This window comes from Equus quagga, chromosome 5, assembly GCF_021613505.1.
Source record: "Equus quagga isolate Etosha38 chromosome 5, UCLA_HA_Equagga_1.0, whole genome shotgun sequence".
Taxonomy (NCBI): domain Eukaryota; kingdom Metazoa; phylum Chordata; class Mammalia; order Perissodactyla; family Equidae; genus Equus; species Equus quagga.
In genome coordinates, this window is record NC_060271.1 from 55,081,944 (window position 1) to 55,107,551 (window position 25,608).

Consider the following 25,608-nt stretch of genomic DNA (forward strand, 5'->3'; position numbering starts at 1 on the left):
GAGGAAGCTAATAAGTATTTTTTGCCTCTTTATTATCTTTATTCCTACATGCATGCAGCCTGGAATGGGCACATGATGGCTAATGCTGGAGCAGCCATTTTGTTCCAAGAAGAACCCTGGGAAATGGAGATTCTTGGTGGAATCAAGCAGACAGAAAGGTCCTGACACCAGGAGGAGCCCATGGAACACAGGGCATCTATTAAACCCACAGTGCCACCTCTGGCTAATTACAAAAGAGAGAAATAAGCTGCCATCTTGTTAAAGCTACTATCGTTCCAGGTCTGTTATAGCTGCAATCTATCTTGAAGGAGGTACTATGGCACAACATAAGAAAGATTTGCAACTCTGAAAAATACCACAAGTCAATAAGTCTCGCTTCCAGAGTGATCCAGAGCCACTTCACAATATAATGGCACAAGGCCTTCTTACTTGTCTCTCCAAAAGTTGTGACCCCAATGTCCACAAACATCTTCAATCCCAGTCTTCACATGATCAAAAAACTAAAACAGAAAAAGCAGGCTAATTGATTAATTTTTACCTGAAATCAGTAATTTCCACTCTATTTATATCATGTCTAAATTTCAAAGAGCCAGCCCTGGTGGGCTAGTGGTGAAGACTCGGTGCCCTCACCGCAGCAGCCTGGGTTCATTTCCTGGTCAGGGAAGCACACCACTCATCTGTTGGTTGTCGCACTGTGGCGGCTGCGTGTGGCTGTGAAGCTGAAAGCTCTGCCACCAGGATTTCGAATACCAGCAGGGACACATGGTAGGCAGGTTTCAGCAGAGCTTCTGGACGAAGACAGACTAGGAAGAAGGACCTGGCCACCCAACCTCCAAAAAAACTGGCCATGAAAACCCTGTGAATAGCAGCGCAGCATTGTCTGATGTAGCGCCGGAAGGAGAGAGGATGGCACAAAAAAACCAGGCAGAGGTCCGCTCTGCTGTCCACAGGGGCGCTGCTGACTCGATGGCACTAACAACAAAAGACACTTCAAAGACTCCGATAGTTTTTGCTCTTTGGTTTTTTTGTTTGTTTGTTTTTACTGAAAGCAATAAAAAACAATTTCTCTTCAAACAAATTGATGTTTTTCATACTAATATTATGCAATTCTTAGATTATTTTTCTCATCATAACAATTTGCTCATAATTTTGGAAAACATACTATGGTAATAATGTTCAAGTACAAACATTTTCAGGTGGAAAGAAGCAGTAAAAGGGGGTTCCTTGTCCCTCTGCTCGTGTGGGAGTTGGGCAGGCGAACCTGGAGAAGCCAGTGCGGGGCCCCCTCCACTCTCCTCCCCCAGTGCAGGCCTTTCTCAGCCTCCCTCTCTCGTACCCTCGGCCATTTCCCTCTTCTTTAGGAGATGAGCACCTCGGTGCCAAGCTGTTTGACTTATTCCAACAATTTTTCTTTTCTCACTTAAATAGTTATTCCACGTTAACACCTACCCGACAATGGATTTCTTCACTCACAGCTTGCTGTTTCTTATTGGACCTCTTCACATCAAGAAACTCCACCAGTGGTCGGATAGTTATTCCCTTCACAGGAAAAAAAGCAAAGTTTCTTAAAAAATAAAATTAAAAATTCAAGAATAACTTTTATTCTCCTAAGCTTTGATAACCAACAAAAAATATCCTGCTCCCAAGATTTAAGACAGTATATGCAACATTTTGTTAATTTTTTCTTCCTCTTTAATAGCCGGCATATCTCCAGAGGGCCATGTCCCAACACCTGCTATTAGAAACAAAATAATGGACAATATGCAGCAGAGTGAAAAGTAATTCTGAAAAATAGAAAAACAAAGCAATTCTAAAAAATCATAAAGTACTATCCAAGTCAGAGGAATCACCCACTTGTTGCATTAGCCATAGAAAACTTTTCAATGATTCTTTCATTTATTAGAACAATTTTAATCGAGCTGCTTCTGCATACATGTCAGCAGCTTGAGGATAGGGACACAAAGCTGGAGAGCTAAGGACCTCAGCTCCAGGACTTCGCAGTCTTACAGGGAGAAGGACAACCAAAAACAGCTACAAGTGGGGAAAGGAGGAATGAGAGAGGTGCACAGGGAGGGTCCGCAAAGGCTTCGTAGAGAGGGAGCACTGAATAGGAGTCTTAAAAGATGTCGGAAGCATATCCCAGCAGAGACCAAACACCAGCAAAAGATGACAAGAGCACAGAGTGGTGTGGGCATGTTCATCGTGAACTTAGAAAGGGGAGAGAAACAAGCTTTTCAGTAAGGTAGGAAGAGGAATAGGATAAAAAATACCTGCCAGAAATCTATAGTGAACATCCGACTTAATCATGAAACATTAAAATTACTTCCTCTAGAACTGGGAACAACGCAAGGACACTCCCGATCTGCGGTCTGACCCAGCTCTGCTCGTCCCAGCCAATTACATAAGAGACAAAGGCAGGAGCACAGATACCGAAAACGGATGACAAGAGTTTTGTGGCTCAGGGATGACCTATTTTTGGTCCTAAAAAATCTACAATTCTTTTTCATTTAAAAATAACAACTTTAGAGAAGTAATGGCATAAAATCAACATGCACAAATTCATCCCATATACTAATTTACAAAAAGAAACAAAATAAACACCTAAACAATAGCAATGAAAACTGGATAGAGAATATATAAAATAAAATACTAATATATAATAGTATACTATATAGATACTAAATATCTATTTATACTTATACACTCTCTCTACATATGTATATATATACATAATCCTACATGAAATGCACAAACCCTTTACAAAAAGAACTATAAAACTTAACTAAATTAAGATATTAAAAAGATTTGAGTTTTAAGAAGACACATACAGTTCCTAGATGGGATTACTTAACAATATTATGATGAAAATTTTCCCTCAATGTATATGCAATATAATTCCAATAACATATTCCAAAGCGTTTTTAACAGAACCTGAGATGTTAGTTCTAAATTAGTCTGGAAGAGTAAATGTAATCGGAAAACTTTAGAAAAAGAAGACTGATACGGAACTTCTAGATGTCAAAAGAAACAATCAGCTAATATATGATACTGATATATGATACCGGCACTAAAATGGGTGAGAATGTGGGGTCAAGGAAGATCCCCCAAGTTTCTTGCTTGGTTGGTAGATGGCTGCCACTACTTGGCACGAAGAATCCATGTATCAAAGGGGTTACCGGACTGTGGCGGGTGAGGTGAGAGACCCTCCCTGCCATGCATTTGATTTCTGTCTCACCTTTCCGCATGTCTTCAAGTTTTCAAGAATGCTTTGATAATATAAACTAACTGTGATACTCACGCACACATTTTTTACAGGAGATCGTCATTTTGTTCCATCAATCTACCTTTGGGCCTTTTTCAGCTTAACTTTAGCTTTCTGAAGTATGAACTGATTTTGACCAGTTTGGGATAAGACATACCTTGTGTTCTATTTGCATTTCAGTCTGCCACTTTGAAATAACATAGGAGGTAATAACAGTTTTCCAACCAACACATATTCTGTAATTTTTCACTTATGTAAATGAAAATGGGTCTAAACATGGGGTTTATGGAGATGGGTGATTTTACTGAGTTCCAGATTCCATGACGCCACCAGTTTAATAATAGCTCCAGGAAAAAAATTAACAAAATCAATAAAATTTTTAATACTATATAATGTGTTCTAAGGACACTAAGTATTGTTTCACATGCTTTGTTTCTATCAATATTCATTTAGTAAGTAATAATGAGTGCCTGGTATTTGTAAATATAGGAGATAAAAATAAGGAAAGGACATAGGGCCTGCCCTAATCCTTATGTGATTCCTTTCACTAGACGGATAATCTAGAAGTGAACACACCGTCACACATAAAACTAGACTGATCTACTATGGAAGTCAGTGTGGCCTGGTGCCCAGATCAATCGAGTTTCTAAAAATACCACATATTTTAGTTTATAATTAATAAAACATATTGATTATATGCAATGGAGATTGACACTGTCTTTTAAAAATATGTATTTGTTTAAACAGTTCCTTTTAATAGTCACCCCTTCCTCTGAGTTATTTACTGTCGTCATGTCATGCTCAGTAGGACCTAGGGGATGGCTTCTGCCTTCCTTCCTCGCCCTCCCTTCTCCCCTTCCTTCCTTCTTCAAGCTATCTATAGTGGCGGTAGAGTGCGTGGCATCTGTGTACATTATAGAAAGTTCCCCAAGCTCCATGTTATATTCTAGGAGCTTGCGTGTCTGGTTGGGAGAGAGAGAAAAAAAAACCTTTGAGAAGTCACCTTATTTTACCACGTTGGAAAATTCCTAATTTAGGTCACCTGGGGAGAAACCTGATAAGGCTTAGAAAACAGCTTGTTACCATCTACATAGGTCAAAAATATAAAGAAACCCCTTAGTTTTCCATCAAACCACTGAAAAACATATTTGCAAAACACAAGTTAAATTTTCAGCATTCATTCCGCTTTGGCACAATAAACAGAGCACCTGGGAGCCAGGCCTGAGGGAAGGGGCTCAGCCACCAGCAGGCCCCGCCGCGCAACAGCCAGCCAGGAAGACTCCTTTTCTACCTTGTTCCACCTCTACTTTCTGCCCAGCCTGCACCCTTCTGCTCTCAGTAACACGAGGAAGGACAAAGAACTGCCATGAGAACAGACACTGAGCCTTCTTTCGGAAGACAGTAATTTCTTCTTTTGTTTTCTTTGGCATTAAATTTTGCAAAAAAAAAAAAAAAAAAGAGGTGGGAGGAACTGTCTTATATTTCTTTGCTGACTTAGTAGACAATTTCCAGGAAAACCTAAAGAAACTATTTTATTAAAAAATATCACTATCATTGCTATGCTATCCTCCACAAGGCTTTTCTCACATTACAAAGCCGGTCACAGAGGTCATGAGCCCAGCGGTACACTATTTGTTTTGGAATAGGGGAATGGAAGGAGAATCATAAAAGCGTCCACTGTGGGTGCCCACACCCCTCACTCCGTGGTCTCAGCCCCCTCTGTCTCTCCTTCTTTCAGGACTTATCATCTTGCACAGTCACCAGCTGTCATATGTCTGTCTCTTCCCCTAAACCATGCTTTCCTTTTACTGTGTCATCAATGTCTCTCTCTCTCCTGTACCACCAGTGTTCAGACACCCTGTTATGGCTCCCATCTGCAAAAACCAGAAACAAAAGCCCTTTTTGGGCACGTATTCCCTCTGGCTACCACCTCCTTCCTCTATCAGATCTCAACAGGGTTGCCCGGATCTCCCACCCCCAATTTCTCTCTTATCCTTCTCCCTGGAATCCAATCAACAGGGGTTTCGTCCTCACCATCTGCCGCAAGTGCTCGGTGACATGGCCCCTCATCACCCAGTGCTGCATCCCACAGTCCCTTCTCTGTCCCTAGCTCACCTGACCTTGCCGACGCATTTGTCACAGTTTCTAGCAACTTCCTTAACACTTGCTTCACTTAAGTGCTGCATAGACCCCCTGATCTTGCTCCCACTTTATTCTTCACCTTTTCCAGTCTCCAACGCTAGTTCCTCAACATTTTCTCGACTTCTAAATATTGGCATGCCCTCTTTACTATGCTCTTTCTACACTCACTCCCTGAATAGTTTCTTCCAGACTCATGCTTTTAAAACCATCTATACGCTGTTGTTCTTATTGCCATCGAGTCCATTCTGACTCCTAGCGCCCCTGTGTACAGCAGAGTGGAGCCCTGCTCAGTCTGTCTCTGCCATCCTCTCACCTTCCGGCACTCTATCAGACAAGGCTCCACTGCTCTTCACAGAGTTTTCATGGCCAGCTTTTTTGGAAATGGGTCTCTGGTCCTTCTTCCGAGTCTGTCTTAGTCTGGAAGGTCCACTGAAACCTGCCCACCATGGGTGACCCTGCTGGTATTTGAAATACCGGCAGCATAGCTTTCAGCATCACAGCGACACTCAGCTGCCACTGTATGACAAGTGACAGATGGATGGTGTGGTTGTCTGATGGGGAAACGAACCCGGGCTGTGGTGGGCTCTGAATCTTAACCACTAGACCACCGGGGCTGACTTGTGTATACTGATAAGATTCAAATGTATATCTCCCCTCCGTCTCCTCCCATAAATTCTTGACCTATATATACGTTGGCCTATTCAACATCTCCATTTGACATCAAATAGGCAAATATACATGTCCGAAATGTACACGTCCAAAACCAAACACCTGATTTCTCATCCTTCAAACCCAACACTCCCCTGGTACAAAATTAAATTTCACCTTCCGTTACCTAGTTGCTCAGTCAAAACCCCATAGAACTATCATTTATTGTTTTTTTTTATCACATCTTAAATTATTTACCTCCATTTTTCCATCTTAAAAAAATCCTTGCCATTTATTGTAGGAACAAAATAAATTTTTCTGAATTCCAGGGAATGCTACCTAGTAATGGTTTATGTTAATTGAATATAGAGATTTTTCATTATATATATATATATAAAACAAATGACCATTTATTTAACAAATTAAAGCACATTTGAAGGCCCTCACAATGTCTATAAAATAGTTGGCATCATCATTTCAGTTTGAGAGGCTAAGTCAGCAAAGTGTATTTGATTGTTGGGAAAGGCCACCCTACCATGTGTCCTGAGTGTTCCCACACGTTCCCACAAGGGGCACCCCATAAGGCAAGGCCCTGACTGCTGTTTACCCAGGCTATTTCTCAAGGCTGTGTTTGCAATGAAAAAGCTTGAGAGATGAGGCAATATCAGCCCCAGACAAAGAGTGACAGATCCTCCAGCTCAGGGTCTGTCTCCTGTAACGCAGCCCACTACATATGCAAACATCCATCATGGGCCCATGATGTCACCCCACGGGACAAGGAGTATGGAAAACTGACAGAAACCAACAGGAAGGTCTGGCTACTGCTTTTGCCATGAGTAATAAAGATGAAGTCCTTTGTCTCCGACCCAGGTGTCAGGTGTCTTCTGAAAGCATCCATGAAAATTTAACAGGTTGATTTGTTAACTGGCAAGTGGGGTAAGATCCCAGGTGCCTCCCCATTTTGGAGAATGAGCTAGAGCAGATACAACACTACTGTGCCACGGAGGCAAAGAGCGACTGCCGGCTCTCGAAATCCAGTCAGTCTTGCTACTCAAAGGACTTGATGGACTTCTAGAGGACCACTGAGTGGATTTCCTGAATTCTGAGGATCTGCTATCTGACACAGGGATAAATGAAATAATAACTAACGTATTCTAATCATTCTTCCTCTCAAAGAAAAGTGCATTGAAAGCTGTTAGGTTTTTTTTCTTCTAGTACCATTTTACTTAATGTTATCTCTAAAACACAGTAAATCATCAGGTTAAAACCTTGCATCAGGTACTGTGTTTACATACATTATTTCCTCCCTACTGCCTGGGAGGGAGGAACCATTATCCAGATGTTACAGCTCAGTAAACTGAGGCTCACAGAGGCTGTTGGGGAGCTGGACCGGGGTACCAACCCAGAACAGCCTTACTCCAATCCAATGCCTGAGTTCTTTACTAGTGGCCTCTACCTCGCTCCCAATCTTGAGTATTATTTTAAAATAAGAGAGACAGCTTATATTTTCTGTAACATCACCAATCTTATTTAAAAGAAAATGAATTTACACGTCCAAGGAATCAGAACTGTTCACTCATTCTATATTCCACAAGCAAGACAGTATTCTAGGAACAGTTAACGTGCCTCATTAAGAGGCCACTTTCTCTAATTATCAACGTGATCCAAAGAATGTTAAAATTCTCATTATAAATCTTGGTATCTGATAATCAACCATGCATCACATGGGATTCTATTTCAGAAGATAGTGCTAATTCAACAGGATCAGGGTGGGAGAGCTTATCGTATAAGAAATAATGAAATAAGGGGGAAAGCCATTTTAAAGTTTAATGATAGGCCCATCAACATAAAAGTTGTCATTTGAAGAAGAATGTATAGCTCTTAATCAGAAGGCAAAATTTTACACCTGAATTATAATTAATTATTTCTACTATGTTTGTCACCCATTAGGTATCTCCTTCCAGGCTTTCTTCCCTGAATTTTTTTTTAAAGATTGGCACCTGAGCTAACAACTGTTGCCAATCTTCTTCCCACCCCTCCGACCCTGCTTGCTCTCCCCAAATCGCTCCAGTACATGGTTGTATATTTTAGTTGTGGGTCCTGCTAGTTGGTGCACGTGGGACACCGCCTCAGCATGGCCTGACCAGCGGTGCCATGTCCGCACTCAGGATCCAAACCGGCAAAACCCTGGGCCGCCAAAGTGGAGTGCATGAACTTAACCACTCGGCCACGGGGCTGGCCCCTGAATTTTTAAATTATTGATGTGTCCTGGAAAAAAGATCCTTTTTGAGGGGAGCATACGTGTATTTGCATGCGTGTGCATGTGTGTGTTCACAATCTCTTAATAGCCAATGGTGGGTGAGAGAATGAGAGGGAGAGAAAGGGGTCAGAGTTAAGGACCCAAGCAACATCCCTCAGTCTCCACTCTGCACACAAAAGGGTGGGGCAGATGACAATGAAGGAGAGAGGGGAGAAGGTGAGCAACTACAGCAATTCCTCTCCCCAAGCATCACAGTGAGCTCCGCCAGCAGATCCTTCAACCTAATCAGAGGAGAAGACTGTTCACGAGGTTTGCTCGCAGACTCCAAATACTGACCCCCCAAAATCTCCATCACCAAAGAGTTAACTTGATAGTTTTACAATACAAAATACAGACAATCCATGCTAAACTATTTCATTTGTTGCCTTTGCTGTTTTTAATTTGTTACATTAAAAACTTTGTTAATGTCAAATATTGATATACATGGTGTCCACTCAAAGCCGGTGTGTAGGCTTTAAATGAGGGGAATCAAAAATTCACTTATATCTTTTGGTTGAGTTATGGTTCTAAAAAACCAAAACACTATGAGTGAAACGTTCAATGAACAATAGTATATTTTTTGTAATACTTTTCTTTTCTCCTATGCTATGTTTGTTCTGATTGTAGAAATGTAATTTTATGTCTTGAATCTAACAACTAAAAAATTTGAGCTTGCGTTTGGTATATCCTCTCTTGCATTACATCTTTCTTATAAGCCATTTTTATTGTATTTTACCAATGCATGTGTACACGACGTTGGCGGTGGGGGCGGGGGGGCTTTGGTTTTGCACTGAAGACATTTGAGAAGCTCTCGTGTAGATAATAATGGCTGACACAGTCATCTCCAAGTGACCCAGTTCCTAGTCGCATTAGATTGACATGGTTCTATTTCGTATTTGATACTCATATGTGACACCTTAAGTTCTGAGAGCATGGAGAGGAGTGCAGAGCACTGACCAGGCTTTGGCAGGGCTTGTTGTGGCTCATAAGGACAGGGTAGCCTAGGAAGAGGTGCTGAGTCACTCACCCCTGCCTGACTTTCCCTCGTAAGCACAGTGCCCTCCCTAGGACGCTCCTGAGAGATTAAAATGCTCAAGGCAAAATCGATTCACTTCCCAATCTTGCCTCAGGCAAAGCACGATAGTAGCAAACTGGATGAATTGTTACAAGATCCTATAAACACTACAGAAACAAGATGAAGACAAGAAAATTTGCTTCTCCTCACACCCAGGCATCTCCCTGAGCATAAGAAGGGAACTCAAACCAACATGGGATGGTTGAACCAAAACTAGTATATATATCTATAACAAACTGTTTTCTCTCTTTGAGCCTCAGTTTCCTTAGCTGGGGTAACACTGGTCTCTTTCTCATAGATTTGTTTTAAGGATGACATGAGATCGTGCATATAGGAAAGCCCTTGTCCGAGTGCTGACACCTGGAAGCCATCACTCATGGGAACCGGCATTTTAAAGGTATGAGGACAAACAGGAGGACAGAAAGTGGTCATTTCTAAACTTAGAGAAAGTCTCCAAAGCATCCTTCTCCAGGATTCCTTGGACAGGACCACCCATGTTCCTGGTGTTGGGAGTATAAATGAATGAACTGCTTTTTGGAGAATTGACTAGAAGGAGTGAGGAGAAGCACGAGTTACAAATCTGAGTACTTACCATGCACCAGGCACTCCACCAGACGCTTGACTTACAGTGAACACCAAACTAGTTTTGACTCCCTGCTCCACCTTCTACTGACTGTGTAAACTTGGGAAAAGTACTTAACCTCAGTCTCCTCATCTATGAAATGGGAACAATAACAGTGACTCCTCCTAGAGTTTCAAGCCAGAGAATTGTTAGGAGGATTAAATGACTTAACTTGAAAGGTGCTCACACCTGAGTCAGGCACTGAGCAAGCATTCTGTGACTGTTAAATTAAAAAAAAAAACTCCTGCTTTTCCTCCTTCCTCAGTCATCCCTCGTTCTCAGTCCCCTTGGCTGCTCCCCTCTCCTCCCCCATGTCTTAAGATTGGGCTGCCCCAGAGCCCACTTCTTGGTCCTCTGTTTTGGTTTCCTCAACATGTATTTTCACTTGCTTGGCAATCCCTTCCAGTTTCATGGCCTCAAATACCAGCTGTTTGCTGAGGACTGAGCTCCTTCCCGACCTCCAGACTCACAGACCCTGTCTTTTCATCACCTCCCGCTGTGGGTGTAACAGCCACCCCTAACCCAGTGTGCTCAAACTGAGCCACCCATCTCCTGCTCCCATCTCCTCCACCCACAGCCTCCCCCTTCTCACTGGAGGGCAAGTCCATCGTTCCAGCTGCTCAGACCAAAAGCCCTGGAGTCCTCCGTGACCCCTCCTTCCCTCACACCCGACGTGCAGCCCATTGGGGAATCCTGCAGGCTCCCCCTCAGAATGTATTCGAGGCTCTCACCCTCTCTACTGCCACCACCTGGTCTTGCCTGATGACTGCATCGACCCCACACTGCTTTCCACTTCTCCCCCTTCCTCTTAACAGACTCTTCTCACAGTGGCCAGGGTGATCCTTTTACGAAGTAAGTCAAAACACATCACGCTTCTGCACCAATCCTTCTGATGGCTTCCATTTCACTTAGAGAAGAGCCAAAGTCCTGCCACCAGCCTGCATACCCCACAGGACCAAGGACTCTAGAGTATCCCTCACCTCACCCCTCCCGCCCCTCCAGCCACACCAGCCAAGCACGCACTGCCTTCACACTTGGGCCCTTTCCTCCTATTTGCCTGGAATGGATTTTGGCTTAGCTAATTCCGTCACCTCCCACAAGCCTTTGCTCAAATGTCATTTTTTCATTGTTGTCTTCCATGACAACTCTATTTACACTTGTAACCCCCTCTCACTACTCCACCCTCACCATGCCTGAGCCCCCACCCCTTACTGTACAGCACCGTTCACCCCTACCATATGCTATCATTTACTTACTTATTATGTTTACTGTCTGGCGTCTGCCTTCCCCCCTGAGATGTGAGCTTTGCAGGAACGGGGTTACTTCTGTGTTTTGGATCCTAAGCTCCCAGAGCCCTGTCTGGTGCACAGCAGGAGTCCAATACATATTTACTAAATCAATATCTGCAAAATGGAATCTCCCAAGGGCTGGCTTATTAACTTAAAGAGATCGATTAACCTGCAAAGTCGGGATCCTGACACAGACCCACGTTCTTCCTACCACACTTTCTGCCTCCCAATATTAAACTTGTATTCACTCATCCCACCGTGCCAAGGCACACACTGCTAAGCATCCATTCATGTCAATGAGCTGTTGGAAGGTCATCACACAACTAGCATCTAATGAGTACATTCACTAGGTCAGAGAGTAGGACAAATGACAAGGATTAGCAATCACAGTTTGTAAGTTTCCGGTGCTAAGCTTAGATCACTTAGCTGAGTTTCCTTAAATAATAATTCCTCTATGTAGGTCAGGTGGCCAAATTGGACCCTCTTAGGCCCCTGCACAATCTAGTGACATGAGGAAATGCCATTTTCCCTAATATCATAACTACCAAAGCTTCAACACACCTTTGCGATGCTGCATCCTTTAAAAGGAATTCACTGAGATAGTCTGAAAGATCTTGTTTCCTCCTGGAAAGGGAGAGACTCTGCTGGCAGAAGACCTCTACTCACCAGGATGAAGACAGTAAAGAAAATGACTACAATCGCAGCCGTAATGAACAGCTTTTTACGAGGAAACACGGCAGCAGGAAGGAGAAACACCAGCGCAAAGCAGATGGCACCTCGCAGCCCTCCGTAGGCAATGATGAACTGATCCTTGAAGGTCAAGGGAATTGTCCGGAACCAATTAATGACCTGAGTCAAGACAAAGACACCTGAGAAGAAAAACAAAACCAAAGAGAACAGACTGTGAGGCCAGAACATGAAAACACGGAGACTCGTTCAAAATTCCTCTGTGACAGGGCAAAGTCTTTAAGAAGAGCCCCCAAGATCTTTTCCCTTCTCCCCTGCCTTACTAGTATTACCAGCCCCTGGGCCTTTGTTGTTCCAGGATAGTGGGTGAAAATGTGGAATCACAGAAGCCAAGAGAGGTTAATTTGATTTGTAGCAAAAGCATGAAGATACTCAGGGAAGGAAAGAAGACACCAGGAAGTGGGGGAGAGGAGGAGAAAGAGGAGAAGAGGAAGAACAAGTTAAGGAAGACGAGGAGGAGGAGGAGGAAGAAGGAGATCAGGAAGAAGAAGAAACAAAGAAGACGAAGAAGAGGAAGCAGCCGCAGCAAAGGGGAAGGACGAGAAACAAGCCGCATCGTTTACTGAGCGGTGCTGAATGTTTCCTTGGGAAATAAACTCGTTACCCAGTGCTCGCCAGATCAGACAGAAGGCCAGGGTGAAGCAGACGAAGGCCCAGTTCCACTCGTGGTTCTTCCCAACGGTGGACACGCCCATGAAGATGAAGATCAGGGTCTCGCTGACACTGCTCAGCATCTTCATGAAATACTTGATGGTGGTGTAGGATTTTTGAGATACATTTTCTTCCACGTACTTATTCATAGTCATTGCACATGCAGTGATTCTGCAAGAAGGGATACAGCTTCTATTTAAACATGACAATGATCCTAATCAGAATATCAGAGTCAGCACTTAAGAGCTAAATTACGGCTCTACCCTCTGTCCAGGATTACAACATGATTGATTGATTTTTTACAAGCGAATGTCATTTGCATCCTTAGAAACCCTACTATTTCTGGAGTTCTTCATCAATACCCATGGCTTAAACTATTCAAGTAGTTCCACCCAGAACTAGAGAGCAGGCTCCACCCAGCTTTTTAGTCCCCCTCAGCTCTTCTTACCGCAGAGCCACATTCTCAAAAATCTGTGGACATCGGCACCATCAGCTATGCTCTCAGCAACACAAATAAAACAAATACATAATAATTTTAAAACCCATTATCTGCCTATGAAACCACTTCCATATTCTCTATTCCTCTATAGCCTAAAATGCCAAGCTATTGCCTAAAATCTTAAACTTCAAACTGTGGTGGCGCTGGACTTCTCCTCCCTGCCACGTCTCCTCAGTGTCCCCCCTCCATCACCGTCTAATTGGTCACCAATTGTTTTTGATCCCTCACCTCGAATATCTTGGACCCATTCACTCTTTTTTTATCCCAATGCCTTAGTTCTGGGTATCATTTCTATAGTATCTACTTCTGGGAAATTCAAAATGAATTGGGAGGCTCTGAGAACTCCTAGAGGAAAGAAACTCTCTTGCTTGTTTTCCCCAGTGTTTCCCAAACTCTGGAACCACAGAGCTCTCGCTTTCCCCTCCCATGAGATCTACTGTAATACAGCACCTGTGCACACTCTGTGAAGGAAGGGCTCTAAGATCAAGTCCACACTCCGAAGTTGGACACCTGAAGCACTTCACACTCTTCCCTCAGTGGATAATCCAGCTTCACATCCTACCCTCTCTTCAGCCCGCACACACCATGTGCCTCGACTGTCTGTAATGGCCCAAACGTGCCCTGCTCTTTGCTGTCTTCCTGCCTCATTGCACACAGACACTCCTCTCTGTCTGGAATGCTACCCTTGACCAACTCAAATGCCACCCACAGAGGGAAATTTAGTATGAGCTGGGTGATAGCTCATACTAGGTTCCACTAAAAGAGACACAGTTACTGCAAGGTACCAAAAGGACTTCATTATCAGAAGGTGCTATAGGATGACACAGAAAGACAGAATGCGAGTGAGCCTCATGCCCTCCACTGAGTGACAACCATGCCATAAACCAAGTATAGGTCACCATCTAGGAACTCTTCCACATTCTCATCAGGCTAGGACTACAATGTTTCTGAGAGCACTCCTCCTGCTGCCTCCAACCACTAAGGGTGGCTGCAGGTAAGGCAGTCTCAGGGTAAAGAAGACTATCTTACCCTGAGATTCCTGATGTTTCACGAAAACCCCCTACTGTGAGCACAAGGATAGGCAGAAGAATGCAACCTAAAGGCTCCCTGAGTTAAGGTCTAAACAGGTAACCAGGAACACATTTGACCACCATGAATAGACCTATTCCTTACATAGAAAATGTGTATATTTATTTTTGTGCCCCTATTAAAACAAAATTAAAATCTCACCAACCCAAGGACCATGCATTTAGCCACAATGTCACTGTCCCCAGAATGAGCGGGTATTTCCTTTAGATTTATATAAGAATGCATAATTCATGTGGTTCCCAAAAGAAAGAGTGCCTTATTAAATGGGCTAATACAATTCAGCAGCCACAAGCACACAGCAAAGCCTTTGAATAGCTGAGGGCGGAGGCAGTAACAGTCAACGTTTACAGCACCTCTACTCTGTGCATGTACTGTGCAAACACTTTGCGTGGATTATGTCAGTTCAACCTCATAACAAGCCTCTGAGGCAGGCTCTGCTACCCTTCCATTTTACAGACGAGAGAACAAAGGCAGACAGGGGTCCACTCACTCAAGATGACAGTGCTCATAAATGATGGCGCCAGGATTTTAACCCAGGCAATCTGACTCAAAGCCAGCACTGTTGAGGACTTAAACCCTGCCCTTCCCAAACTCTCAGTGAACCCGATTATCTCTGGTGAGAGAGAGGTCTTAATCCCCTGCCAAGCCCTTTCTCCAGCACAAGCCTGTTTGTATGAGTTTCCTTCAGCTTCTGTAAGAAATTAGCAAGAACTGAGTGGTTTACAACAACACAAATTTATCATCGTACACTTTCAGAGGTCAGAAATTCAAAATCACTTTCACTTTCTTCTTGATTTGGGGCTAAAATCAAGGTGCTAATAGGGTTGTATTCCTTCTGGAGGCTCTGGGGAGAACCTGTTCCTTGCCTCTTCTAGTTTCTCGAGGCTGCTTACATTTCTTGGCTTGTGCTCGCATCATGCCAATCTCTGCCTCCCTGGCCACATCTCCTTCTCTGACTCTGCCTCCCTCTCCAGAGGATCCTTGTGATTTCATCAAGCCCACCTGGATGACCCTGCCACCTCCCCTCTCAAGACCCTAACTTAACGACCCTGGCTACATCCCTTTTATCATGTAAGGGAACAGATTTGCAGGTTCTGGGGATTGGGATCTTTGAGGGCCATTATTCAGCCAACCACACTGGTGCTGGCATTTATCTCCCTTGTGTGGTGGCCACAACCAAGTGCTTGTCCCCAAATGATTGTGGCCAGAGCTGCTCACATGTGCTTGGTGACAGAAGCTAGTGGGAGCTCTGTCACACTGATTTGACATGAAATAGTGGCATCTCCACTAGCAGGCACTAGAGCTGGGGAGAACAGAGTGGAGAGTGGCATTGCTCTGAGCGAGCCCACACAGGCCATCTCGCCAGCCCCCACCTGGATGGAAACCATTCATTAACTACATTTCTGAACATCTTCATCTTTTATATTTTGGTTTAATTTTTCTTTAACCAGTCTTTACAAAGTAAGATTTGCACAATACAAAGCACTGAGGGCAAAAGCCAGATTAAACTGATTAAGAATCTGAACTATAATAAGTTTTATAAAGAAAAGACATATACACGGTAACACAAACTAATGAGCCTTTCTTAAATGGTGCCAAGTTGAAAATCTGTAACAAAAACAATTTATAATAGCCATATTACTTCCTGAAATTCTCTAATCCTATGGAAAAGATGCTCAAAAATCTTTTTATTATAAAGCATTAAAGCTTTGAGACAAATGTGGAGAATGGCAAACACCATGGTACCCTCCACCCAGCTTTTTCCAATCACTTTTATTTTTGAAAATAAAACAAATATAGAGGTGAAATCCCTACATTTCTCATATGAATCTATTTCCCTCTCTCCCTCTTGGCTTTGGATTTTTTGGTTTATCAACCAAAGAAGTGATTTTTAAAAGGCTGGAGAGTATCATTTTTGTGAACATGCCAAACATTTCCCCCTGAGACAGTGTTCACTTCAGTCACCGGGTGAGATGCAAAGCATACAGGCAAAAAGCCATCTTCCATTCACCACATGAGCCATTTAACAAAAATTTCTATTCAGAAATGACTGAAAAATATAGCTTTGGTGTGGGAACAAAAACTAAATGAATTTTACATGAATGTCTACGGGATCAATTTCTGTTGCTTTGTATCCGAAACACGACCCCAGGAGTGATTGCTCGCAGCTTCGGGCGGGCCCTGCGCTGTAACGGAAGGCATTTCCTACCAGCACATGTGAGATACCTGAGGGAAGAGCGCCCTCGGTGGGTACGGGAGGCCCCGGCGCCTGGCAGGGCCCCGTTTAGGAAGTGAGAGCATGACTGTGACATTGATGTACCCTACGGGCTGGGGACAGATGTTCCAAATGTCCCATTGTCCCGTTCTGATCTGTCCTGTACAGTTTAACACATGTGGCCTCTCAAGCAAAAGCCAGGAGGTGTTTTCATTGCAAAGAGGTATTTTGCTGTGTGACTCTGACCTGAAGGCAAGGCACCTCACTTCAACAACATCACAAGTTCACAAAACTAGAAAGGCGCTAGTCTCCCTCCGATTAGGGAGGTGCACACCTGTCAGGAATTGAGAAGGACAAAACCTTCTCTGTTCCCTTCGTAGATCATGACTACATCTGACGGTCTTAACTATCACCATAAATTTGAGTCTCCTTCAGTTTCCTAAAAGAAGCACAAGAAACTTACAGAGCTGGGGAATGGTGCAGGCTGGTGCCTGACTGTCCTCAGCCTCCCTGGATTTGGAGTATGTGGCCAGGAGGGTCCTTGGGTACGAGGCCACATCCCATCACAGCAGCACTGCACATTACAGAGAGGTGAGCTTTCTTCCTCCATCATCATGCAAACAAATGAAGATTTCACGCCTGATGTCCACAGCCTCTCATCCTCATTCTAAACATCAATATGATAATACCCAACGAAAACAATAACCTAAACAGACTCATTACATTTTAGAAGATTCTAGTTGAATTTCTTAATTCTAAAGTTCCTTCCAACATAAAACTATCAGCCTTTAGTAGTCTCAGTGTGACCTTACTTTTATTAGTTTGTGTCATTGAATCATCTTTTTTTCTCCCTTTCCATGCATGTCTCTCTTCCCTAATCATCATATTCAGTTAATATGACTGGGAATAACAATTTAATAGCAACCAACATTTTCTTAGCATCTACTCTGGGTCAAGTTCTGTGCTAGGATCTAGGAAGATGCAAGCAAATAAAATGCAGCTTCTTATTTCAAGAGTTCACAGTCTAAGAGGAGAAAGAGTCACGAAGAGATCATTGTAACACAACTCTGCAAGTGCTCTAAACGGGGAATGAAAACGATGCTTTGGGAGTGCAAGAAAGGGAATCACTACTTCTGCCACAAAAAAAGGGGCCTTTTGAGCAAAATCTTTATGGATAAGTGAAGAGCTCACCATGCAGGAAGAAGAAGAGGGAAGTAAGTCAAGGAAAAGAAGAGCCATGCGCAAAGGCATGAAAGAAATAAACAGGATGGCACATTCAGGCAATGGCAGAATGATTCTGTTAGCTGGAGAGAAGGGAATGATAATGTTAAGAGATGAGGACAAAAGAAGTTAGGGGCCAGATAATGACAAATGACACTGTTGTATGTTATGCTTAGGAGGTTAAATTTTATTCTATAGGCTAGAGGGAAAAATGAGAGATTATATCTTTGATCATATATAGTTAATATCTATTTCCCCAGCCCGACTGGAAGCTTCATGAGGAAAACAAAAAAGTGTCATCAATGCTTAGCATAGTGTCTGGAAGGTCATTAATGTGTTTTGAATCAATGACATGGTGAACTGTTAACAGGAATAGTGGGGGTATGGACAGATCTGTGTTTTAGAAAGAGAACTCTGAAGGACATGTGGTAGATAGATTTGGAGAGACATGAACCTAGAGGTCGGAGTAAATTTGTTTCCCGCAATAGTTTGTCATTTTGTTTTCAAAATCCATTGCAGCATCTGACCCATATAACATTCCAAAACACGTCCATATTAGGTGCTAGGTTCCATTCCAGGGGACCACATAGAGGTACCATACGTATAGAATTCACTGGTGCATTCTGCTTTGTTATTATCTTGCCTCACGTTATATTTTAACATACATGTATAGTGATTATCATCAATTTAGAGATGGAGAAGCTAAAGCACTATAATTAGTGGTTTTTACATTCGTCAGCACTTGATGTTTTCTTCATCATTATGTTACCCTAAATTCAGATACAAATAGAAAACATTCAGCCCAGCTAATAGTATCTCAACAGAATCTTAAGGGGGAAAAACAGTTCTATTTAGATGATCTGTCATCTGACTATTTTGTGAATAGAAAATGCCAACAAATACTTTTTTCTAGAGTACTCCATGGCTGCGTTCTGGCTGTCAATGAAGCCTGCCTTCTATGGATGCTCATTTCCTTTCCATCAGGATGTATGCTGTGAGAGGAGAGGGGCTAGCATTCACCCAAGCTTAGCACGGCTCCCTGCATACAGTGGCACCGAGCATGTTGAACGAATGCTGGCTGAGTCTGGGTTAATGAAGACCCAAAGCCCTTCATCCAGACGGTCATGCTCTCTAGAACCAAAAAGACGAGGTATGCACAGAGAAGGCAGTGGTGAAGGCAGATGTCTGGTTGTGAAGATGAAAAATATATCCATCCTGTCCGTGTTTACATACCTATGTGAAGCCATGCCTCTATTAATTCAGTTTATAAATACAAGTGTTTTTATCTTTTTAAAGAGTGGTCAATTTAATCTCTAATCCCACGTTAAGAGACTTTTTCTGTAATCTGAACTGCTTAGAATTAAACTTAAACTGATAGAAAGAACGTTGTAAAATTCTTTCACTTTCATTCATTCATTGCAGGAAAATACAGCCCAAATACTAGTTGTATATTCTCAATAAAGACTTTGCCCAATATGAAAGCATCTTCCACTAATCAGCGTCAAGCCCTAGCAAGGACAAAGAACAATTAAAAAGCTTTCTCTGTGCTGATTAAAGCCAGGTCTTGTGGTGACTCAGGGTACACTGCGTGTTCTCAGAATAAAGTACTCATTCATGTGAGGTAAATTAATTATTCCAGGGGATGAATTTACCATATAACGGATTGCCTCTTCCCAGAAACCTGACAATCAAAAGAGTAAGTTTGACATATGAGAAAATGGAAACGAAACTGTTTTTCAAAGGAGGATCCACGCATAAAAACCGAACAACTTTTCTTAAGATATCAAAAATGAAATAAAGTAAATTCAAACTATTATAGATGCTTGATTATTCATGTGGTCTTGCCCATTCATGGATTTTCCACATCTTTTGGTTTGTTCTCCTTATAAGCTTTCAATTCAATTCAACTACTCTTTATAGATCACGTACTGGCACCTAAAGCAGTCACGGTTTTGTGGAGAGACCACATAAAGGATCAAAATTCACTGTCAAAAGTGCAATGAAATGCAAGGCACTAAGGGACCCATGGAGCCCACTGACTCTAGTTGGGGAGTGTTGACAAAGGCCCCAGAGGCAGAAACACCAGACCAAGATCATGACGATGGAATTAACGTTTTCCAGCTGGAGAACTCCTTGTGCTGGGGGTGGGCTGCGGGAGGGACCTGGGTATGAGAAACGGCCATGAGACAACACTACGCTGAAGAATGTCCAGCGTATTTTCAGGACTCGACATGAGCACAGGCAACATCAGTAAGAGTCGCTGCATTCCAGAAGTTCTTACTGCTCCCAGCACAAATATCAGAGCAGTATTTTTAAGGGTAAGGCTTGTGAACTACATAATTATGAGAAATCCTTGGAAAAACACAAATGCCTGCACCCTATCTTAGACCTATGGAATCAGAATCTCTGGTGGGGACCTGGGATTCTGTATATGGGACAACCCTTCCAGGTGATTCCTAAATACATTGAGTTTGAGGAAAGCAAGTGGGAGTACAGGCAGAAGGTTCAGAGGAGGAAGAATGAATGAGAAAAAGAGCTGAAACTTTAATCATTTTATTTACAACTTTATTGGAGAGTGAAAATAAGGACTAATGTGAAATTTGAGGACTCTGGTGGGTTTCACTACATTTTGCCGGCTATTCACCTGCCCTTCTCTCCCTCTTGAGACATTACTCAGTTCTGGCTGTAGGCTCCCATCTCCTCTTGCCTAGACTAGCATGCAGGTGCCTTCACACATCCGTTTTTCTTGCCCGAGTCTCCACGGAGGCCCCTTGTCCCTGCTGCCAGCAGCTCTTCCCTACCCTCCAACCCGGACAGCGACCCCTCAGCCCTGGGGCGTCCAGTGAGCCCGAGGCCAGGACCTCCAGCTTTTACCCTAGAGTAAATATTTTTCACCCCAGAGTAAACTATTAAAATATCATCCTTTTTATGTGTGATGGTGTAAAAAGGTTTCAGAAGCACACTAATCACGTATTCACCACAAAACAGAAATGAATTGTGTCACCTCTCGGCTTACAGTGTCCAAAGGCTCCTGACTGCCTACAGAACCAAACAGGTCAAGACTAGGCAGCTGCTGTTCTCACCACCCTAGAGCTCAGTTCCTTGGATGGAGCAGAGCATTTCTTCTTGGAGCTACACTTCTTCTACCCAGAATGCCCTTGTCTTCATCATTGAGGCTTCAACTCAGGCCTCACCAGTCCCACCCCCATATACTTTACTATAAAGGACTGAGTTTTCCTTGGTAACTTGCAGTCAAGACAGATTGGGACGGCAGTCTCACTCCAGTGAGCCTAAGTTCACTGCCTTCTGGTAACAGACCCTACTTCTCATACCACAGGGCTGGTCATGTGACACAGTCTGAGCCAATCACAGTTCTCCAAATACCTGGACCAATCACAGTCCTTCCTTTGACTCTTCTTTCAACAACAGCTGGCAGAGTGGATTTCTCTTTATAGCAACAAGGTTACAGAGATATAAACCCCAATTTGCCTGTGACCTTTGTTTGATGTTTTAGAGATGGCTGGCCTAAGGAAGTCATCACACGGAGGAAGACAAAGTTGAGAGAGAAAGATGATCCTGGTGACATGGATGCCCCTGGCCTCATCACCCCAAGGCCAAATCTACAAGTATTTATTTATATGAGCCAACAAATTCCCCTTTATAGCGTAATGTGGTTTGATGTGGGCTTCCCTTACTAACACAGAGCCTCTCTCTACGCTTTAAGCTGGGCTCCTGGGTACAAGGACCCCCAGAGACTCAAGCTGTCTCAAATAATCAGAGATTAACTGTGAGAACACATGCGAAAATAGAATCTTGGCCACTTGGCCAGCTCCCCTGGTAACACTGAAAAGGTCAGACCTCAGGTTTGACTGAGGTAAGGAAAAACTGGCAGCAGAAAGAGAGAGTACACTAAGAGAACACACTATGGTATCAAGAGGAGCCGCTCACAGCCTCTTCTTGCCAAGGAAACCAACAGCGGAAGTCTCTGGGTTCCTGGGAGGCTGGCCTCCTCTCCTCCACAGAGACCTGCTGAGATGTACGCAAAGATCTGTTAAATCAAGGCCAAGTCGTTACAGGTTTGCCTCAGAGCACCCATCCTGTTCTCAGAAGAGCAAGCCTCGACCCCTGCAGGTGAATTCCTTGTTCGAACACCCTCACGAAAGGAATGGAAAATGGATTTTAGCCATGTGTCCAAAGGTGTCATACTCAGAAGTACTAGCCGGGTGGTGACTATACACTTCATTTCAGTATCAGTTTTCTGAAAAAAATTTCATTAAAACAGAAAAGGTCATTTTTTCTCAGCAATTATACAATATTGACATTTCTGATTTATAATCTTGTTTTACATTTAGGCCTACACATTACTAGCAAATAATTTTAGCCTTACTATTGCAACTCGCTCATACCTGAGAGTCTAAGAGAGGAAAATGCCGCTTAAAATAGTAAGCGCTGGACCAAGAGTAATCTACTGACGATTTGATCATCAAGTCATCTTCCACAATATATCTGAAGCATAGGCCATCAACAATATAATCGTTTTATATAAACACAAAGAGTAGTCAAGAAACAGTCAAAAGAGCAGTGACGACAGAACCAGTATTATTCAATTATGCCACAATCTCCGTTCTTGACATAGATCTCGGGGAATCAGTTCTTGACCCAGGAGCAAACTATTAAAGTTTTGTGTAATTTAAATTTAGCAGGCAAACACCAAATATTTTCCTGCCCAGGAATTCCCAACCCACCCCTAAAATCTACTCTATTATATACACTAACTGAGAAGATCTCTACCACAAGGAGTCCTCAAGAACAAGAAAAACAACGCTGATATTCTCTGTCTTTTAGCTAAATGTCATTCTGAGAATGTAATGAATTGATTTTGATAAGCCGGTCAAATACAGCATTTATTAGATTTATTATACACTGTATCCATGCTTCCTAGAAAATTAACTTTTCTGTTTGCTGTTTCACTTAAACTAAAAGGATTATTCCTTTAGTTCAAGCTGATAAACCCAAGAAGAGACTCAGAAACACGTTCGGAGACTGAGTAGCTTTAAAAATCTACCCACGATAATCTTCAACAATGGAATATCTAATTTTACTTAGAGGTTTCTGTTTGGTTTGGTTTGGTTTTTCGCCTCCATCAAAAATCAAGTATCTGGAGGCCGGCCCTGTGGCCCAGTGGTTAAGTTCGCGTGCTCTGCTTTGGCGGCCCAGGGTTCTACCCGTTCGGATCCTGGGCGTGGACATGGCACCGCTCATCAGGCCACACTGAGGCAGGGTCCCACATACCACAACCAGAGGCAGTCACAACTAGAATATCCAACTGTGTACTGGGGGCCTTTGGGGAGAAGGAAAAAAAAAAAAGAAGATTGGCAACAGATGTTAGCTCAGGGCCAATCTTAAAAAAAAAAACCAAAAAAAAAAGAAATCAAGTATATTTTGAGACTATCTAGAATAAAGCTGCCTGGAATGACAAACCTGAGAAGCTACCACAAACCTTTGGTGAGGAAGGCCCCAAATTATATCATTTGCTCTTAAAAAGAAATCTGTAAAATGGATTCCACAAAATGAAACGCCTTCACGGTGGCATCTATTATGATAGCTATTTTAAATCTTTAGACTACTTTTTTAAGAACTACTATGAAATATTCCATATGCTGTTTCCTAATTCTTAACATACCTTAAAGTACTTAATTACAAGCTAACTGAATCATATATGACTCGAGTAATTGAGAATTCACAGGCCGTATAAATTAAATTCCCCATACAGACTGCAATATAAAGGCTCTATTGGTTTTTTTCAGTTAGTCTGCAGAGCAAATACAGACAAAAACACAGGTTAAAATAATGTTTTATCTCTAAGAAGATGAGGCATGAAACTATTCTTGTTTGAACACTGAATATTACAATTTTAGTTGGTGAAAAATACAAAATACTCAAAGCCAGGGAACCTATTTTAAGGGACTTGGCTCATTATTGTAGGAGGACAACGTTTCCTCAGGGAGAGTCCCACCCCTCAGCCAGGCTGTGAAGATGTTCACATCAAAATCCCTAAATGCAGATCTTGGGGTGACATTTTTCCTTTCCTCACAGAGGCTTTGACTTCCTTGTTTTTTTTTGCTGTAGCTCTGTCAGCTCTGTCACTTCCTAGAGATAAGACATCAGTCTCCTCAGTCCAGGCTGAACAAGGAACTGTAGCATCCCGGTGACTGCCCTCAGGACAGCCTTGATGGGAGTGAGGCCTTTGGGAAACTCCAAGGGAAGCCCCTACTGGGAGCCAGGATGGATACCTGCCTTAGAAATTTGTTACAAGCTTTGTTGGTTACATTTTGGATCTTTGTAATAATTGATATTTTGTATAACAGAGTGCCTCTCTGTTCATTTCAGCCTATATTGTTAGAAATCAGATTATACTTTGCTTATTTAGAATCAGTTTCTGTCCATCTCTACACTAAAAAACGTGAGACTGTTCTAAGTTCTGAAGTGCTATGGAGAATCACTGCTCAGGGAGGAGGAAGGTGGAAGGAGATGTCTGTTGGTGCGTAAGCATGGAAGCCTCATGGTACCCGGACTTGGGCCTGTGCTTAGAGCATGCTCCATCCATTCTCTACCTGACATGCTTCAAGAGTTCCAGCTGTCCTGCCTGGAGGCCAATAGCTACTTTGAAGTGCTGCCTGCAGGATTAAGCCAATTCTTATGCAAGTGACTCAGTCCTTAATGGCCATTTCCTCTAAAAATTTTGTATGTGTGCCAGGGAGCGTGTGGGGGGGTGCTGTGAATTTGAGGTTTAAAGTTCAAACTGGAAATAAGCTGATGTGGTCTGCTTGCTCTCTGTTTAAACAGGTTTTAAGACCAACTGGATCTACAGGTGGCCAGGCCAGAGAGTGTGTGATACCTGGTGATTTGTGTGCAGACAAGCATTCATCCAGCTTGTTTATCCAGATTGTTTTGTTAAAGCTCCAGGTCACATTGTCACACTAAGAAGCACGTTAGCAAAAATTAATAGAAAACCTGTCTTACGCTCAAAAGAAACAACCAAACATGATGCTTTGTGTAATGTGTTATCAATGTCCTGCACTGTTACGTGCTCATTTTTCTCAGTCTTTTGAGAAGACTAGTAACCATGGACTAACCATTGTGGCACATAGGGTTATGATTGCTATGATTGCATCTTGAAGAGATGGTCTCCTCAATGCTACACATGCTGGGCACACCAAAGGGAACCAGGATAGACGCTACGAGATGACAAACGAAGGCACGCGTGGCTACTTTGCTCAAAGTTTTAAATAGATGGCAATTAGCAACTCATACAAGGAAAAACAGGAGGAGAGAGAACACAATCTTCACATCTTCGGCAGTGACTGCCTCAGTCCGGCTAGCTTGGTCTGCTCCCAGACTTCATTCCTGAGACTATTGTTCTGGAAATTCCTGTGGAAGTCTCATTTTAAAAATTTCATTGAAATGTGCTCGGTTTTATTTCTAATGTGGACATTGAGACATATCCTGGACTGGCCTGACAACTGGAGACACAGGTACAAGTCCCACTTTCCACCGAGTAGCCCTACGGCCATGTTTTTGCCCGTCTGGGCCTCAATTTACTCATTCATGAGATGAGGCTAATAACGACCATCTCCTACTTTCTTTGTAATAATGCTGCTAGAATAATTGACACAGCAAACAGAAAATTCTGAAGTACGCTTGAGGGAAGAGAGACTAGGAATTATTAATCCATGAAAACAAAACTAAGAACCATTGGGTGCCAACTGTCCCATCTGAAGCAAGAGTTGGCCAGGTTTTGAAGTTCCTGGAGCACGTCAAAGAGAAACAGCATCTGCTCGGCAGGCTG

The 25,608-nt window shown here is 42.9% G+C and overlaps 1 protein-coding gene across 1 annotated transcript in view; it reads right to left on the reverse strand.

The window, feature by feature from the left end:
- SLC9A2 (solute carrier family 9 member A2) overlaps positions 1 to 25,608 on the reverse strand; it is a 90,113-nt gene that overhangs the window by 20,578 nt on the left and 43,927 nt on the right. Inside the window, exons 4-7 of the mRNA XM_046662276.1 lie at positions 12,689 to 12,906; positions 12,004 to 12,206; positions 1,450 to 1,539; positions 430 to 500 (exon numbers count right to left, since the gene is read on the reverse strand). Of these exons, the coding sequence (XP_046518232.1) occupies positions 430 to 500; positions 1,450 to 1,539; positions 12,004 to 12,206; positions 12,689 to 12,906 (582 nt within the window). The remainder of the gene's footprint in view (positions 1 to 429; positions 501 to 1,449; positions 1,540 to 12,003; positions 12,207 to 12,688; positions 12,907 to 25,608) is intronic.